Here is a 17,702-nt window from a genome sequence, read left to right as displayed (position 1 = left end):
TATTATTTCTGTGGCATTAACCACCAACTCCATGCTGCTAATCCCAGTGGAATCTCAGAGGCAAAGAGCCAGAAATACTAACACAACAGGAGTGAGCAGCTATCAGCAATGACGCCACTGCTGCAGAAAAAAAACTTGATCCGAGCACAGAGTTGTGGTTTCCAGGCTCCGAGGTAGCCCTGCCCTGCAAATTGAGTTCACTAAAGTGTCGTGTGGGCCACGCAGCTCTTTTAAACCTGGCCTGGTTTTTTTTGTAAAGTTCTACTGTACCCACAGGGGAGATAAAATGCAAAGTAATCCAAGGACTTCTACCACTTGAATGTGATCCATTACCTGTAGAGCCCATTCTACAAAGCACAGCAAAGCAGTTGTTTCAGTTCCTAATTTCCATTTGTTTGGTAGCAGGCAGTTATTCCAGTCTGCATGGTGAGTGTGGCTGGCTGCCTCAATGAGCTGCAATTAGGGCCAGGGAGCTGAGAAAGCAGTGTTTAAATTACAGTCAAATTAGAAGGTATCCACGTGATCATTATTATGATTTCAAATGCATCCAGAAGGATGGCAGCTCAGAAGGACAGCCTGGACTATCCACTGCAGCAGAAACCTCCCAAGACAATCCCAGAACACAGTTGGATCACTACTATAATACCCCAAAAGGCAATGGCTCTGTGAATTTTTAACTTATTGTCCATGTGCTCACTTGTATCAGTTTATTTTATAACTCTTCATTAATTTCCAGGGATGTTTTAAACAAAGGATTTTAAAATGAAATTTAATTTAGTCAGAGATTAGTTTTCAAGGCAATGTAGTTTGAGACACCCCTGATTATCTTTCTTGCCATACAGCAACAACAAAGTCTGCTTTCTCATGACCTTTTCTAAGTGTCTGTTCTACCCTCTTGCTCACTAACAAGCTCATTGTAGGGTTCAGGATACACACATCACATTTCCAGAAAAACAATCAAGTGGTTAAACACTGACCTATCCCTGATTAAATGGCAAGTCTGGTTTAGTCTGTGTTGCCAAAGGAATTACTCACAGGTCACAGAACATTGCTGAAAACAGCTGAGAATCATCACCTGCCAATATCTAGGTGACAAAAAAATTAGGTCAATGTGTTTCAACTCCCTGGGCACTGAAGCTGCCCCGAGTTTTGGGCAGTTGTACAAACACAGATGGTTTTCTGTTGTGGAGAGGAGAGGCTGTACCTGACCTGCTCACAAGGTGCAGCACGAAGGGCAGGTGGGCAGGAATCTGTCATCAGCCTCCTAAGTCACACACCAAGTGCAAAGAAAAGTCACCTTTTCTACTAAATTTAGGAACTGGGAAAAATAGCACAGCTGGGGAGAGGAGTTGGAAATGTTTCTTGTTAAAGTGCTCCTCTCTTCTGGAGGTGGCTGTACTGTGACATTTTCCTCCCAGGGTAAGTTGTAAGGAAAAGTGTCCTGAAATAACAGGAACCCCTGCTAAAATGGCAAATCTGTGCAAATTTGGAATGTTTAAATAATTAAATAAATCCCTATTAATATTTGACAATTTCAGCTATTTTATCTATTTTTATATATTTACCTATTTTTATATAAAAATAAATTTTTTTGATCCAAAGAACAAAATACTCTTCAAGAATTTGAGTTATCTAAATCCTCCAATTATATTATTTTAATTTGACAAAAAGGTAACTGAATCCCAAAACAACATTCTTATTTTCTTTTTAATAATACTTCATTCATCTATTCCCATTTTAATGAAATAAAATTATGCATTAGTACTTCAAAGTTTAGGGCAACCAGCAGATGATTGTGACGAGTTACAGCAGAGGAAATTTGAATGGAAAATTAGGTGTGTGCAATGGAAATAGTGAATGGAGGATCCAAATATTCCACAGTGATCTGGGAACACCTTTAAAACGTTGTGCATCTCCTAAATGGATCAGAGCACAATCTGATATATTCAAATAAAAGACAAATAACAAGAAGAAATATTTGCACAGGGGTGTGTAAGGTATGTTAATGCCAGGAGACTGGGAATCAGGGCCTACATCTTGTAAATTTAGGGACAGAATTCTGTGATGACATTTGTTGTTCCAAACCCACCCATAGCTGAAATTCAACCCTGACTTCCAGCATTTTTTTTACCAGCAGGAATTAAATTACCAGATACTGAAGCACTAAAATTGTACCAGATGGCTTCTTACATTTCAGTTCTGGTCCTTTCTGCAGAACTGGCAAAACTCCTTCCTTGTAGAGGAAGGTGCTGATGTACCAGCAAATGTGATGTGTTCACTTAGTTCCAGAGTTAACTTCACCAGTAGGTGAGGTGTGTATCTCTGTGTTGTTTCCATACCCTCTGTTTTTAACTATTGCTGCCAATAGTTACAGTTTCAGGTTATAAACAATGCAGTCATTTTGAGCTAATTTCCAGAAAAGAACAGCAAAGTTCTTCCTTTATTTCTTTAGTCTAAGGGCAGACAAAGTTCACAAGGAATTAAAAGCCTGGTGAAATTTACATTTTGCAGTTTTTAATCTATGAACAAAATGTGAAAAGGAAATCAATAATTCAGATGGAAAGGTACTCACTACAAATAATGAACTTAAGTAAATCTGATTCCTAATTAACTACTTTATTTCACTGATGGAAGGGAGATTACAAAGGTGGCAGGACTTAAATAATGACAACAGGAATACATCATAAAATGGAAAACTTGCAATCATTTAGGTTTGCTTTACTTTTTAAACCCCACAATTTCCTGATTGGAAATGACCCATTTCATTGCCTTTTCCTGGGTTTATCGTCTGTGTACACTCACCCTGAGCAACAAGGATTTAATAAACTCTGCACCTTCCTCTGCACTGGAACTGCTGATACCTCTCTCACCTCTGTGGTCAAATGTCTATGAATTTTTAAAGGAAATTAGGAAGGTTGTCATAATAGCTCAGTTGTTTAGACTAATTATGTTTCCAGGCCAATACATCACACTTCAAAGGAGATGAAGGGGCACAAAACCAAACTACAATGTGCAGTCACTAAGGTAACACAGCACAGCCCATAATACATGGAAATTCTTCCATGGTACTGTCAGGCAATCAATATCTGTCCTTAGAGTATGAAGTGTTGAAGCTTTGATCTTTACACTAAGAACTCCATTGGCAGAACAGCTACAATTATCTCACTGTAATTTGTCAAGGACATGGAAAAGGAAGAGCCTGCAAAGTAATATGTGTGGAGAGTTCCAGTTCAGCCCAGAAGAAATTTTTGCCTCCATGAAATAAATTAACTTCTTTGGAATTTGTAGTGATGTTCTGGTAATGGATAATTATCAGCCGCAGGTAATTCTTGGCTGATGGTGCCTTTGTAGTGCTGCAAATGTTGATGTAAGTCAAAGAACCACAGGAAAAACCCAATAATTTTAATCTTTTTGTCTAGGTTGGTGTCTTGGATAGACAAAAAATACTGGCCCTGCTGAGACACTTCTATGACAGAAGGTCCGTGACTCTTAAGTCGGAACTCTGGAACCCCAGAGAATGTGAGCACATGGGATGTTTCAGTTGTGGTTAAAACACTGGGAGTCCACACAAGGCTGGACGGTCCAGATATGTTTTATAATTGTTACCAGAAATGAACAGAGCCCAAAAAAGGGACCCAAATGACTGCTGTGACCTATACACCAGAATTTGCAAGCAGTTTTGGCAAACTGTGATGCAATGTTCAGAAATGCTTCAGCATCCAAAAGTTTTCCTTGCTACAAATTTCTGAAGTACTTTTTGGGAAATAGAATTAAAGAAAGACTCTTTCTGAAACAATTGTTCCTTCTTACTGGCTAATATCAGAAGTTAATTTTACATTTGCACTAAAATACCTCCAGAAATGGAGGGAATCATCTTCATGAAAGTAAAATATTTTAAAGATATCAGACATTAATTAATTGCTCAGATCAAATGCAAAGTGAATTCCATCTCTCCTTCTTAGTGTAGAGAATGATGAAATACTTATTTCAAAGGAAAAGTGGTGTAATACATAGCCAGAAGAGGAGATCTCTGCAGGCAAAGACATTATTCTGAAGTTTTTTGTTTGTATTTATTTGGCATTACCTTTTTTCTTTAAATTTTCTTATGCAATACTAGAGAATATAAAACCAGTAGACACTATCAGCTTACACATATCTTTTCTGTTTTAGGGCCAATAATTGAGCTGCAAGATATTAATCTTACAGATTTCTGGGGAAGCCTTGGTGACCAGGAAGTTTGTGAGGAACTCAGTGAAAGTTTGATCTTGTCTGAAACGGAAATTTCTGAGGGAGAGCTTTTAGGATATGAACCTGTAGATGATGATAGGCAAGAGTCTGACAGAACGAGCACCAGTGCTACTGAAGGAGTTGTTGAAGAAATGGGGATGAGTGAAACTGAGAGTGGAGGAATTTCCAAGGAAGAAACTGAAGCAGCAGAGCCAAGTGCTTCTGAAGTGAGCAAGGAAGGTGAGGATGCCATGTCAGCAGTGGAAAGCACTGGCCTTGAAGCTACTGATCTGGATGGAGAACTTAGTTCTGAAAAACCAGAGGAATCCATCCTGGGTAGTGACCCTGAGGCAGAAACAAAACCAGAAGAAGATTATACCTCAGACAGAGAACCTGGATCAGAAGGACAAGTTAGTCAAGAGGACAGTGGAGTTACAGGTACATCACCTGAAGCGACAAGCACAACCTCAGGAGAGGGAGCTGTGACAGACACGGATGTCACTGATTCCCAACAGGACACTTCAGCTGCAGAGGCTGTGAGAGAAACCTCTGCAAGCAATGCCAGCCAGTCTGACCAACAGACAGTCTCAGAGACAAGACTGCAGGATGAGAACCTTCTGCATGACATGGGTAAAGTACTTTCTTTTTTCTGACAGACCTTAATCATATTCTATGTATATGTTTAGATTGGTTTAACTACAGGGTGTTTTAAATCCATTTCAAAACCATGTGAGTGATTTCTGAGTAGAGAGGACCATAAGCTTTGCTATCTTCTCAGCATGGTGTTTTCTGCCAAGGTTTCAGAGCTTATTCCTCTCACAGGAGGTAGGTGAGTCACTTTGCTGGTGATCTGTATTCAAGGCCCTGAGCAGACCCTTTAATTCAAATAGGAACTTTGTGAAGCAGCAGCATTTTTATAATAAGGAGAAACTTTATGTTCTGTTTCACTCTGTAATATTACCATAGCAAGACAGGAACCTGAGCACATTAAATCTAGAAATTACTTGAATAACTTTTAGACTGTGACTGCCTATAGGGAGATGTCCTATGAGATCATCTAGCAGGAACCTTTTATTTTAATCTCTCATTGTGTTTCCAAAGGATGATCCTACTTCATTGTCTACAAAGGCCTTTGTTCTTGGAAGGCTGTGATCAGACAACTGTGTTTCAAAGAGGTATTTTCTTAAACATCCTAGAAGGGCCAACCCCTTGCTAGCACTCTGTGAGCACTCTTGTGTCTCACAGTTTAGAACCCTGCAAGAACTGGGTCTGCATTATCTGAACAACCCAGTGACAGGTTCATAATGTAAAGCTGATGGTACAGCCCCCTGGTACCTACAGCTTACTGTGGTAACTTCCAGTGCACAGCATTACACTGTCCTTCAGTCAGTCCTTGGATGTGCATCCTGTCTGTCTGGGGCAGCAGTCCCTCAGTGTGGTCTTTGTCTCAGACAGCCCCCTGCTGAGTAACAGCAATTCCAGCTCACCTGTAGTCAGGGTTTGACCTGGCTGTAGGATGGCATCCATGCCAGACTGGATCTGCAGAGCTACTATTAGAGCAGTATAAGCAGATTAAGGCCTTTACTCAGCATGGAGTCAGTCTGGATTCAGCTGTAATTTCCCTGGATAGGAAGTGCAGGATTGAGGGCTGTGTTGATAGCTGCCACGTGGTTGGCTTTAGGGCAGCATTTGGCTTCCTGTGACACACTGTGCTTTCTGCCTTTCAGACTCAGATCCCAGCGTGGCAAAAAGGTTTGCTGCAAGCTGCCTCACCCTGCCACAGTTTATACAGCTCATGGACAATTTTGTTGGTGAAGACATTTCTCTGCCTATTGTGAAGAGGCTTACTGCATTTATCAAAGGAGAATACAAACAGACAAAAGAGGAAAAAATGAAACAACGAGAAAAAGTAAATTTGATAGGTTTTGCTGATCCCATGTCCAAACAAAAACCAAGCAAATGCCCACAAACTCTTCGCAAAGTCAACTGTTAAGCTGGTGCTGGCAGAGCTCTCCACTTTCAGCCTTGCATCCCCTGCTCCTTCAGGAGACCTTTTACCCCTTTGTTTTCATACAGATGCTCCCTCCCTAGCCCTCAGCTCTGGAAGTGATGACAGACTCATCCTGTTAGAGGTTGTCTGTCTGTCCTAGAGCTGGACTCAGTGAGACAACAGTTGATAGCTAATTGTGAAAGAGCCCAAAACATTCCATTCTGCTTATTCACCTTTATAATAGCCAAGAACCTGATCTCTGACCTACTGCACTGGCATTACATAGGAGGTTGTGGATGTTTCGGGAGGATTTTAAAACAAGTGTGTTTGGGTTTGCTATGTGCATGGCTGGATGTGAATGTGCACAGGCTTATTTGGTTTTAAGTTACAAGGTGCTCTTGCCATGAGTTGTAAAAAAAATATTCTCCTTCCTCATGCCCAGCATCAGTGTGCCTCATATCACTTCAGGTCTGTTTTGTGGTGCATTTCTCTAGCCGTGTTTTCCTCAGACCTCCTTCTGGTTTCCCTCAGTGCTGCTGACCTAATTTGAATGAGATATTGGATCTGACGGCTCCATAGTCCTCACTGAACACAGCACACACTGCCAGTATTTTGGCCTTTGAGTGGGTTCCACTCCAGCCAGTTATCCCTCTATGCTGGGTTTAGAGGACAAATGGTAACGTGTGTTTGCTTGGAGCCCACACACTTCAGGGCAGCACCAGCAAAATCACAGTGTACAGGAATATGAACTGTCACATCTCTGGGTGTCACTGACAAGGCTGTGGTTAGCTCTTGCTGGGGAGACATTTGTGTTCTGGGAAATTTGCACTTACCTGAGCTGACATCACCTTAAATCCAGCACAGGCTTCATTTGTTCACCGTGAAATAACTCTCTGCAGTGCTGGTCCTACCTGGTAAACTGAACTGTCACCTGTGTTTAGTGTTTCTAAGTTATCTCCCAGGTTTAATGATTCATCTCTAGGTCTGAGCTGTGTATGTACAGATTTGGCCTGGCCCATAGGAATGATGTGACTGGCACATCCACACTTGTGTAGTGTCCCCATTTGTGTAGTGTTCAGCATCAGTGTCCAGGAGTTACCAAACACCATCTGCTCCTCTGTTGCAGGTTCACCGCATGTCTCACGTGGCCCAAAGGAAACAGCTTCTGGAGGCACTTTTTGAAAAGTGGGACAGCAAAGCATGTGGGTCTCTGGACCTGGAAGAGGTGATTGCTGCTCTGAGCAAATTCAAGGGACACATGGGAAAAGAGGCCTTGATGAAGGGTAAGGAAAAATCTCAGCTCTGGGAGAACAACACAGGAGGCCTTCAACCATTCAGTGACAGGGCTAATGAGGCTGCTGCAAGCACCAGTTTGGTTTTGCAAGCAGTCATAAGCATACACAGTATGAGGTGTAAAATGGGAAGGAACCCAGACCTATTTGTTAATGCATTGCTCTATCCCCTCCTCCTGTGCAAGATTCCCAGGCAGAGAAGTAGCCCAATGGTTTAATGACACTGGGATGAGTTGAAAAATTATTTCAGCTGTAACATGCAATATATACATGTGATATGGCAGTGAAAAAGCACACATAAAGCCTGAAGACATGTTTGCACTTTTAGTCCAGTCCACCTGTGTTATCCAGCTATTTTTAATAGATACATTTTGCTGTGCTTCTAGCAGCAATGTACCTCACAGGAGAGAACAGCTTTTTCCTTATAGATCTCAAATAGCCTGTAGTTATTCACACTGTCACACAGCTCTTATGAATTACAGAGCAGCTTTGAGTATCACTTCTCTGTTGGTTATTTCACTGCATAAACTTAGCACATTTGGTCCTTGATAGAAAAGACTTTAGTCCAGCAGAAGTGCTGCAGGTTCACCTGAACCTGTCTGGCAGCCTTATGCATATTAACATGTGGGCATAAGGTGCTCTGAAACACTGTATTAGCAGTTAAGAACATGTCTGCATGTGTGCTTGGGTGGACAGGTCTGTTTTTTTCATCTCCATGCTCATCTTCATATTGCTTGTTCTGCTGCAAATCACTAAAAATGGCTCACTTTGGCAACCACCAAAATCTCTTTATCCTTTAGCTCACTGAAGGCAGCTGGTGGGGTGGGGAGCAAACCAGTATGTCACTGTTAATAATCTCCAGGCTGTCCAGCCAGGAGAAACTGGCAGTTCACTGCTCTCTTGTATTCAAAGCATGCCAGAACATACCATGGAAATATGGAAGGACACAGTCCCTTCCATGAAGGGCTCATAAACTAAAGGACAAATAAATAGAAAGGGAGAATAGCAAAATCAATACCACCTAGCAGTAGCATGAATTATTTCTAGCAGCCTCAACCTAATCTCTCAAGGGTGTGTGACAAGCAGGTTTGAGGGAAGAGTTCAAGACATTGCACTTCTCCTGGATGGAAACACAGAGTAAAAAGTGAATAAAATTATTTGATTGTCCTTGCAAGTGAAAAGTGTAACATTAGATATAAAGGGGAAAATAATTCATTATGCTGTGGCTTAGTAGTGAAGAAAGTGATCATAGCACATTCAACTCCATGTCTATTTTTTTCTGCATCCCTTTCTTCAAAGTGAGGAAAAAGTGGAGGTAAAGATCCAAATATTCTATATGATCAAAAAAATTCTCTATCCTAGTTCTGTCAGAAAATCAGAAATTAAATTAGAATACTGAATGTTCCTTAGATGATGGGCTGGATAAGACAGCATTAAGCATTATGGCCCCACCGTGATTGAGACCAAGTTAGTACTTGGTACTTCTTCAGCTAAAATCGGTGATAATGATGATAAAATGGTTTGGATTGGAAGGCATCTGTAAAGATTATCTAGTCCAACACCCTGCCATGAGCAGGGACATCTTTGGGTCCAACAGGATTTTAAAACAGGATGCAGAAAGAATGATGGAAGCATCAGTCACAGGGACCGCGTGAACCCCGGGCTCCCGGAGCCAGGCAGCGCCTGCACGTTGCTCAGGCTGTGCAAGAGCACCCCCGTGAGCCCAGAGCCGGGGCTGGGCAGAGCCTGCGCCGCGCTGGGACAGCTCAGACATACCGGCTGCGGAGTCAAGCAGCACCAGGGCTGTGCGGGACTCTTTGGCATAGGAGGGAAGCAGGCATCTAGAGAAAGGGATGCTTCTAGTCTGGAAACTGGAGATTACCTGCTAGTGTGCACATTTCCATGTAGGAGACACCTAAAAGTGACCTTGAAGGTTAGGCTGGATGAACTCCACCCAAAGTCTGTTTAGGTCTTGTTTCATATTTTGCAAAACTGATCAACTAAATTTTCCCTTATTTTCTATTTTTTTTTTCCTACTAGCAAAGGAAGAGCTTTGCTCCCGATACCCACAGCTCAGTAAAGCGGGGAAGCTATCCCCAAAGGCATTCCAGATTTTCCTTGATTTAATTGCTTCCAAGTTCACTGGCAATGAGGATGAAACTATGGATAACTTGGTGAGTTTCCTGACCACAAGTGTGGAACAAAGTCACATCAAGAGCTTGCAAAGCTCAGCCAGGAGGAAATGGCTGCAGGATATCCAGAAAGCGGCTGAGACCTGTGGAACAAGCATGGAACCAGTGTACAAAGCAGTGATCAAGGCCCTGTCCCAGGTAGGCATCCTTGCTCTCCCAGTACTGAAGGAATCTCAGGGACAATTTTGTCTCACTTATGGAAGAGCTGATTCAGGGCAGAGCTGGAAATCCATAGTTGTAGTTTTGGTGCTTCTGAAATGAAACACACCAGAGTTGTTTTGGGGCAAAGATGGTTAATTTATAGTGGAAATAGTTTCATTTTTAATTTACAGCTGCAACTTTAGCTGTTTTTCTCACTATAAAAGACCTCCTCAAAGCCAAACTTCTCTCAGTGTAGCTAAAGTGCTCTTTCAGTATTGTCTAAGTTTGTAAATGTGGCAACTCTGGTATTTGTTTGGTTTTTTTCTTAAAGGAATCTCCTGTTGGAGAAGAAATCCATAGGACTTTTTATTAGGCACAAATTATAGTTAGGGATTATTTTTTCTATTTACTCCTCCCCATTAGCAACAGGAAAAAGGAAATCAGTTTCCCTTGCCAATCAAAATACCGAGTGTTTGTGCTTGTCACAGAGTGCACCGGGCAGAGACACAGCCACGTCATGGGGTTGGTGACACACAAACTCGGTGACCCAGAGCAGCATCTCAGCAAAAATTAAACAAGAGCTAAGTGCATTAATTAAGTGCCAGTGGCGAATGTACAGACTGTAATGGGGAACATTTGGTTGCTAGGACATGGAAGCCCATGGGGGTAACAAGACGGTCAGTGCATATATTGCCCTTTTGGAAGAGAACCAGCTCTCCCCAGAGCAGGGACAGGTTCTCCTGCGCTACATGGCCTGTACTGCTGACGATGCTCCCTACATCCTAAACAGAGTACTGCACAGAGAGATGAAAGGAATCAGGTAAGAAAAGCTGCAAATACCTGTTCCTTTTCCTCTAAACTGCTTGGAATGTATGGGGCAATGTTTGGGATGCTCTGGAAACTGAGGCTGATGGACTACTCCAGAGAGGAAATCTCCCAAAAGACTGTTGTGAAATGATCCAATATCCTATACATATTCCACAAGGTCTGCTTAGAACTGCTCTGTTTGGGATTTCCTTGGGGACATTAGCTCACAGTCTAATAAATCTCATCCTTTAGCAAATGTCTGTGGCATTGGGCCTACATTTTCTTCTTTAAAAATTAATTCCCTTATGCCAGTTTATATCCACAGGATATTTTTGAGAACAATGCCTTTCCTTCCCTAGTGTTTATGCTATAAACAGCTTTCATGCTTCTTCACTTGTCATTTCCAAAAGCCAGACATATTTGTCTGGCTTTAAACATTGCTGCCTCTAACCTATTAAATGTAACTGCTGCTTGCTTCTTGTATTTCTTTTCATTCCATTCATTAGCTGATGTTTTTAAAATGTCCTAAGGATGAAAAGTGCCTCTTTATTACCATTGCCTTTGGGATGCAAGTAGTAAATGTGGTATTGCTGAGTGTGGTCAGGGTATGGAGCTCACACCTTCCTTCTCTGATGCCAGAAAACAGGGAGGGATAGAAGCTGCAGTATTTACTGTTTCGCTAAAAGTTTTCTGCTCCTCCTGACAAATCTCGTCATAAAATTATATTTCAGCTTTGCAGCCATTGAGCAGGGAAAGCCAATCTATGTTCCAAGAGTTCAGCACCATGGAAACATTCACTTCTGGAGCTCTGACGACCCTGAGGAGGATAAGAAAGGTTCACTCCTGGTGCTGCCCCTGTATGATGCTCATTGGAGAGTTTTTGGCATTCTAGGACTTGACACTCTTCGGGACCAGAGTCATAAATCCATCTTTCTGACCCACGAGATCACTTTCTATGAGGTGGGCACCATCAGAAAGCAGTTTGTTACTCTAGCCTGCAAAAGAACTTGTGAATTTTACATGTTTGTTCTGGGTAAATGTAAGATGTACAACTAAAAATGTATCTGTGGGTCCCCTTCTGCAGTATATGGTGAAAGTGGTGTAAGGAGAGCACCTTATCCAAATCCTGCTGATTAGGATCTTATCTGAAATGTATTATGAGGTATCACTTCATCAATAATTTATTTAATCTTCTCCTGACTAGGATGTTAATTGACCTTTTGTGCAAAGTCCAAAGGTAGCAGCTTTTATTTCCTGAAGCTCTCAATCTCATATTTGTGTTCATTTCTAGAAAATGACACGAAACCTTACTTTTGTTTGGAATAATTAAAAGTGACAGCTCTCCGTATTTCTTTGGGATGTTCTTTGGGATCAGCCTCACTGTGGATGCATCATCTGGGCAGCAGGGAGCGCAGCAAGCCAACCTTACCGGTCCATTTGGCTATTTCCACTAAAAGTCAGCTCTGTCTGGTTAAGGACTTGGCTGTGACTGGGTACTGAGTACTTCAGGGCATCATTTGATAAGGGACATTTCACAGTCACTTTTCCGCTTTGCAAATTCTGATTAAAGCAATTTGTTACAACATGAACATTTCCCCAGCTTTTTTCTCCAAAATGTGTGAAATTGTCTGGCTCACTTGGAGGATTCTGCTTTCACAGGGAGTTTGCCATGCATTCAGCAAAGCCTACCACCACGTCTGCATGCGGGAAAATGTCCTGCAAGTGGCTGTCACTGCTCTGGACTGGTTGTATCCCAGGACACCCAGTATCCACGCTGTCACAATCTATCTGGTGGAGCCTGGCACAGATAAGGTACTGAAGAGAAAAAATCATCAGGGGCTCAAAGGCTGCTTTAGAGAGAAAATGCCATCTCCAGCTGCCTGTGTTTTTCCAGTGGTTTTATCATTAGAGCTGAAGCCTGCACAAGATTCTTGTGCTTGCTCATGCAACAAAAAGGCTACAAAGGTAGAGATGGAAGATTCCCTCGTAAAGGAGATTCCTCTTCATTCTTTTCATCTTCCCATGTAAAAGAATTCAAGGGCACTGCTAGGATAACTCTTTCTCCATATGAAAAGGGTGTGTTCTCCTACTTCAGTGCTCACTGCTGCATAGCAACCAATAGAGCAGAACCCCACACCCATCCATCCCTCCATCCATCCATCCATCCATCCATCCATCCATCCATCCATCCATCCATCCATCCATCCATTGCTTTCCTGTCTGGGACTTCCACAGGTAAATGCTTCTCTCTGGAGGTCCTCTGCATGTCAAAATTATGGTATTTTACAAGGACAAGAGAATGTTCCAGCTAATATATTAGCTCTTTCTTCTGAACTTATATCAGCAGCCAAGATATAGATACAGCTCAGGAAGTGACTGGTTCCCAATTAGCCAGCTTGTAAAGGCAGCCCCATCCCATGCAGGTCATGTTCCAGTTGTTCAGCAGGCACTCAGGCCCTGGGAAGCTTGTCACTTCATGTACCAGTGAGTTAAGAAGACAAAAAGTGTATGCAATATTTAGGACTGATCCCGTGTCATCCCAAAGTCTGTATGACATCTGCTGCAGTCATAATTCAGCTGCTTCCTCTGATAAGCATGGTTTATGTTGGCCGTGTTCTGTTGTCATTCCAGGCTCAGCACTGTTCCCTTGTTAGCTGCCTGATAGCCAGGTCATTCAGTCCCCTTTGTGCTTTTCATGTGTCAAGACACACTGACACAAACATGACATGAGAAAGGACTCAAGAGGATGGGAAAAAGAATGGAAACCTCTAGGCCTGTGGGTGTTCCTCAGTGCAGAGCCTGCGGTGGATTAAACAGTCTGGCTGAGGGAGGTCCAGGGCACATTCTTCATCCATCTCTGAGAATAAAACTTAGCAGTGTTGGGAGATGTCTTTAAACAATCTCATTGCTCTTGAATGTACATGTGAGTTTCCTACAAGAAATCATTTCCTCCCTCTCCAAGCTTCAAAATGTCTGCTCCTTTCTTGGATGCAGCTAAACCTTTCTTTTGTCTCTGGCAGAATTATGCTCTGTGCAAGATGATCACTACAGATAACACAGGACAAAAGGAAATCCACAGGTCTCCCATTGTTCTCCTCAGAGAGGAAAACCTCCTCAGGTAGGCTCCAGCACCTGCAATGGGACTGGTCCCCTCTGCTCCTTGACTCAACCTGCACCAGGCTGACCCACATTACATGAAGCCCCTGGTAGAGCAGCCCTGAGAGTGTCTGGCTGCAGCTCTCTCACCATCAAGGCTTCTGGTGTGTATGCACAGGGCACTGAACTGTGAAGGGCTGAGGTGTATTTTCTCTTTGACCGTAGGCTGCAAAAACTTCTGACAATGCTTACCAGCTGAGCTGCCAAGGTTTGCAGGACTGCAGCCTACACTGAACCATTTTGCTCTTTAGAATAATCTGTATTTTTTCCTGGCCATATTAGTCTCATTTCCTTCAATTCTCTGTTTCCTTCCACTGCCAAGATCCTTAGATTTGTCTTTTAAGCATATCATCCTTGTTGTCAAAGTTGCTTGAACAGCCACTTGCAGTTCCAGCAGCTGTTTTTACTTTTTATAAAACTGTCTAGAACAAACGTCAATGCAGTTAAAAACAGCAAACTGCTTTTAAAGCAAGATTTGTTAAATTCTCATGATTTTCAGCAATCACCTTGACTAAGTAACATCGTGTTCCAAATGCTATTTTTTCCTTTGTGTACATGCTTTGAATGATACTTAGAGCTGTGCAAATTTCAGTTCAAGGAAACAAACTATGATTTAGTAATGTAATACATTTATTTTAACAAAAAGAGACAAATGGCATCTTAAATACGCTAAGTAAATCACCAAAACAAACCAGGATTGTAAACCCTAGCACATTTCATTTCAGAGATTACCTGTTCAAGTGCACAGACAGTTCAGAGGTCACTCTCACTTCTATCTATGGAGAACACCACATTGCAGTGCCTCTCCATGACCTATCAAGACAAACTCTCGGTATATTTGATATCAGCATCGGCCAGCACAAGAAATTACCACCTCAGGAACAGAAAGACCTGCAGAAGATGCTAAAGATGGCTCAAGCTGCCTGCTCAGAGATCCTGTGGAGGTTTCTAGAGGAAAGAGAACCAACACAAGTGCTGGGTATTGTGCATACAGATGTGAGATAGCTTTTTGGGGTGAAATTAGGAATCTCAGTAAAATTATATTAAAAGTATCCTTCCTACAAGTATGGAAAGACAAATACAAATCCTTGGTATATATAAACTACTCCCAAGCAAGTCTCAGAGCTTAGCAGAGTAGAGTTAAAGAGAATGGGCAGATTTTAACTCTGGCTCACAGGGTACTTGGTGCTGAAATCAAAGGTGTGAAGCAGACACCTTGTTGCCCTCAGGGATCTAGCACATAGACTGTCAGTCAGTAATGTAAGTCCTGAGTAGCAGATGTTTCTGAGCAGCTTCTTGAGAGGTTTTGTTTTTGATTGCAGAGGCAGAACATGTAGCACATTTGAGGCATGCAGGGATTCTGTTCCACCGGTTCATGCTGCAGGAGCTGCGTGAGTGTGTCCTGAAACTCAGTGCTGAGAGCTTTGCTATAATAAACAGCTGGGTAGAACCCCCAGCTCTGGTACACGAGGTAGTTAAGGCTGTGCTGCTGCTTTTGCATCCAGACTGGAAGGACTCAGAGGAGATTGAGAGCTGGAGTCAGTGTAAACTGGTGAGAATTCAAATTGTTGAGAGTTTGTTTTCTATTCTTCCTCCTCCAAGAAGACGCAGTAGAATTTGCCAAGGGGGAAATGGCAGTGAATTAATTAATAGCCCACAGATTTCCTATATGGTTCTCATCTATTTTTTATTCTGTAAGCTCTTCACAAACACCCTAATCTTTTTGTTCTCTGCATTGCAGAAACTCGATGACAATTTGATTCAGGAGATTTATTGCTTTGATCCAACTGCTTCATCTGTGCAAGTTCAAGCAGAGCTGCTGCTGGACCTCATCACTGGTAAATATCATAAACTTATTGGGAGGTTACCAGGCACGGTTCAACAATGAAACTGTATCAATGGCAACGTTCAGCTGAGTGCTTTTAAGGGCCTTACTTCAGAAATTACTTTGATTTCACAATAGATTAAACAAAAGGTAACGGGTCCTCAATATCGGCAGTCTTTTGTGGTCAATAGAAATCAGCCTGTTAAATTTAGACTCAAAATTCACTGCCTTCAGGAATAGGGGAGCAGATCAGCTTTGAAACCTTCCAGAACAAGTGATCTCATTGTAAACCTCCCAATAAGCATGAAGAATGAGGGTTCTTTTGGCAAGTAGTATGTAAAGACATATGAAGAATGATGGTTCTTTTGGCAAGCAAGTCTGCTTCAGACCTCTGTGCCCTGCCCTAGGGACTGACCCATCTCCAAACAGGAACACACAGCGTGAGCCCTCCTCTTCATAAACACCATCTGCCAAGTGCTCAATGTACTCACGGGCCATAGACAGGAGCTCTTTGTCAGTCTGTCTTTTTCTCCTTTAATGAACGTGAGCCTGTTTTGGTGCCAGAGCAGTCAAGAGGCTGTTATTATTATTTGCAATATCTCTGTAAGAGAAATTACTTGTTCTTGTTGAGATCTCACTCTTCATGATCTAATACCAGTCTGAGAGGCCTGTTAAAAGCCAAATGTGGACAAGAGTTATTGCTTTAGCTGGGGATATTTATCAACAGTACCCTGCCTGCTGATAAAGAGTAAACACTTGAGGCAGTGATAGTTCCTTTTCATGTGTTCTCCTCATATATATTAAACTAATTCACTGGAAAGAACAAAACAGGCCTAGAGCATCCAGTTTTCTGACAGTTATGGATGCTGATGTAATTAGATTAAAGAATGTAGCTTTGGAAACTGCAGATGTGCTAGGAGAGGTTGGTTTCCCAGGATGGAACCTCTGCTGAGAGAGCAGTGTCATATCAGGGGTGTGAAAGCAGGTATAACTCACAGTTAGGGGAATTCCTTTAAAATGAACATCAGGTAATGTCCATATGTTCCAAATATAAGTGCTGGTTTAGCATTAAAATATAGCAGAACACCTTGTACAACAATCCACCCACCACAAAATAAGATAAATTATAGTGGAAAGTCAGCACTTGACAGGTCACTGTCACAACATAGCTGTGTGCTTTTCAAAGCATCTCCATTCTTGGAATTACTGGATTCAGGGTAAACTCTGCTGAGGGGATGATTTTCTGTTCTTGCAGCAACACTGCTCGTGGTTTTGACTTTCCCTGTTGTATTTCCAGCTGTTTTTTTGTTCCAGGTGTCCCTCAACCAGCAGCGTGGCAGCAGGACTCTGCTCCAGCCCAATACCTGTACCAGTGGCTTCAAACCTGCCTGGCACTCATGGAGATCACAAAGAGCCAACACACTGAACAAAACCATCCTTAGCCTCTTTTGGCGTCCAGTTCTACTGTGCCTCCAATTAAATCTCTTAATTTCCCATCTAACCCTTGTGATTCTGGTGTTTCACATCTTTTATTAAATTAACTGTTGATTTCCTATTTTTTATGCATAGGCACTAGTATTTGTTGTTAAAATTGCTTAAATCTGTTAGGATTATTAGTTAAAATGATAGGGAGCCTGTTAAGGATTACTAAGAAAAAGCAATAGGAACATTAAAAGAAAGAATTTTGCTAGCATAGCTACCAAATTTTACAGGCTTAATAACAGTTTTACGGGTTTTTAAAATTAATTCTGATGGGAAAACAAGAGGCAGGGACATCTTTATGGCTCCCATGTTACAAGGCTCATAAATGATACAGCATTAATTTCAAAGGTTCAGTCTCCTTAAAGGACCTTTTAGGAATAATTTAAAATAAAGACTGTTAATCAGCATTTTGTAACGCTCTTCTGAACACATTGCAGAACGCATAACACTATTAATATAATACAAAAAGCTTTCTTATTGGGAAAAAGCTTGAGATTACAGCAACTGCACTGTCTACAGTGAGATTTAATCTTTCCAATAAAGTCCCTTTTGGCAGAATCACTTTTTTAATAACATTTTGGGAAATTAAA

General features: G+C 41.9%; 1 protein-coding gene across 1 annotated transcript; it reads left to right on the top strand.

Annotated features, from left to right (window-relative positions):
* The first annotated feature begins 4,379 nt into the window (after nt 1–4,379).
* On the top strand, nt 4,380–17,131 carry EFCAB5 (EF-hand calcium binding domain 5). Its single transcript, XM_030233734.2, has 12 exons — nt 4,380–4,857; nt 5,955–6,136; nt 7,344–7,500; nt 9,550–9,839; nt 10,490–10,662; nt 11,381–11,609; nt 12,309–12,461; nt 13,670–13,767; nt 14,531–14,784; nt 15,128–15,357; nt 15,547–15,643; nt 16,945–17,131. The coding sequence occupies exons 1-12, from the start codon at nt 4,380–4,382 to the stop codon at nt 17,070–17,072; spliced, it is 2,469 nt and encodes an 822-aa protein (XP_030089594.2). The 3' UTR covers nt 17,073–17,131.
* The last annotated feature ends 571 nt before the right edge of the window (nt 17,132–17,702 follow it).

The sequence above is a fragment of the Serinus canaria genome, chromosome 19 (assembly GCF_022539315.1).
Source record: "Serinus canaria isolate serCan28SL12 chromosome 19, serCan2020, whole genome shotgun sequence".
NCBI classification, from domain to species: Eukaryota; Metazoa; Chordata; class Aves; order Passeriformes; family Fringillidae; genus Serinus; species Serinus canaria.
The sequence above is the reverse complement of the archived record's forward strand: the minus strand, read 5'-3'. Positions and strand labels throughout refer to the sequence as shown.

Coding starts and splice junctions, on each gene's coding strand:
- EFCAB5 (XM_030233734.2), top strand. CDS start 4,380: ATGGGGATGAGTGAAACTGAGAGTGGAGGAATTTCCAAGGAAGAAACT. Junction 7,501..9,549: donor AAAAGAGGCCTTGATGAAGG/GTAAGGAAAAAT, acceptor TTTTCCTACTAG/CAAAGGAAGAGCTTTGCTCC. Junction 10,663..11,380: donor AGAGAGATGAAAGGAATCAG/GTAAGAAAAGCT, acceptor ATTATATTTCAG/CTTTGCAGCCATTGAGCAGG.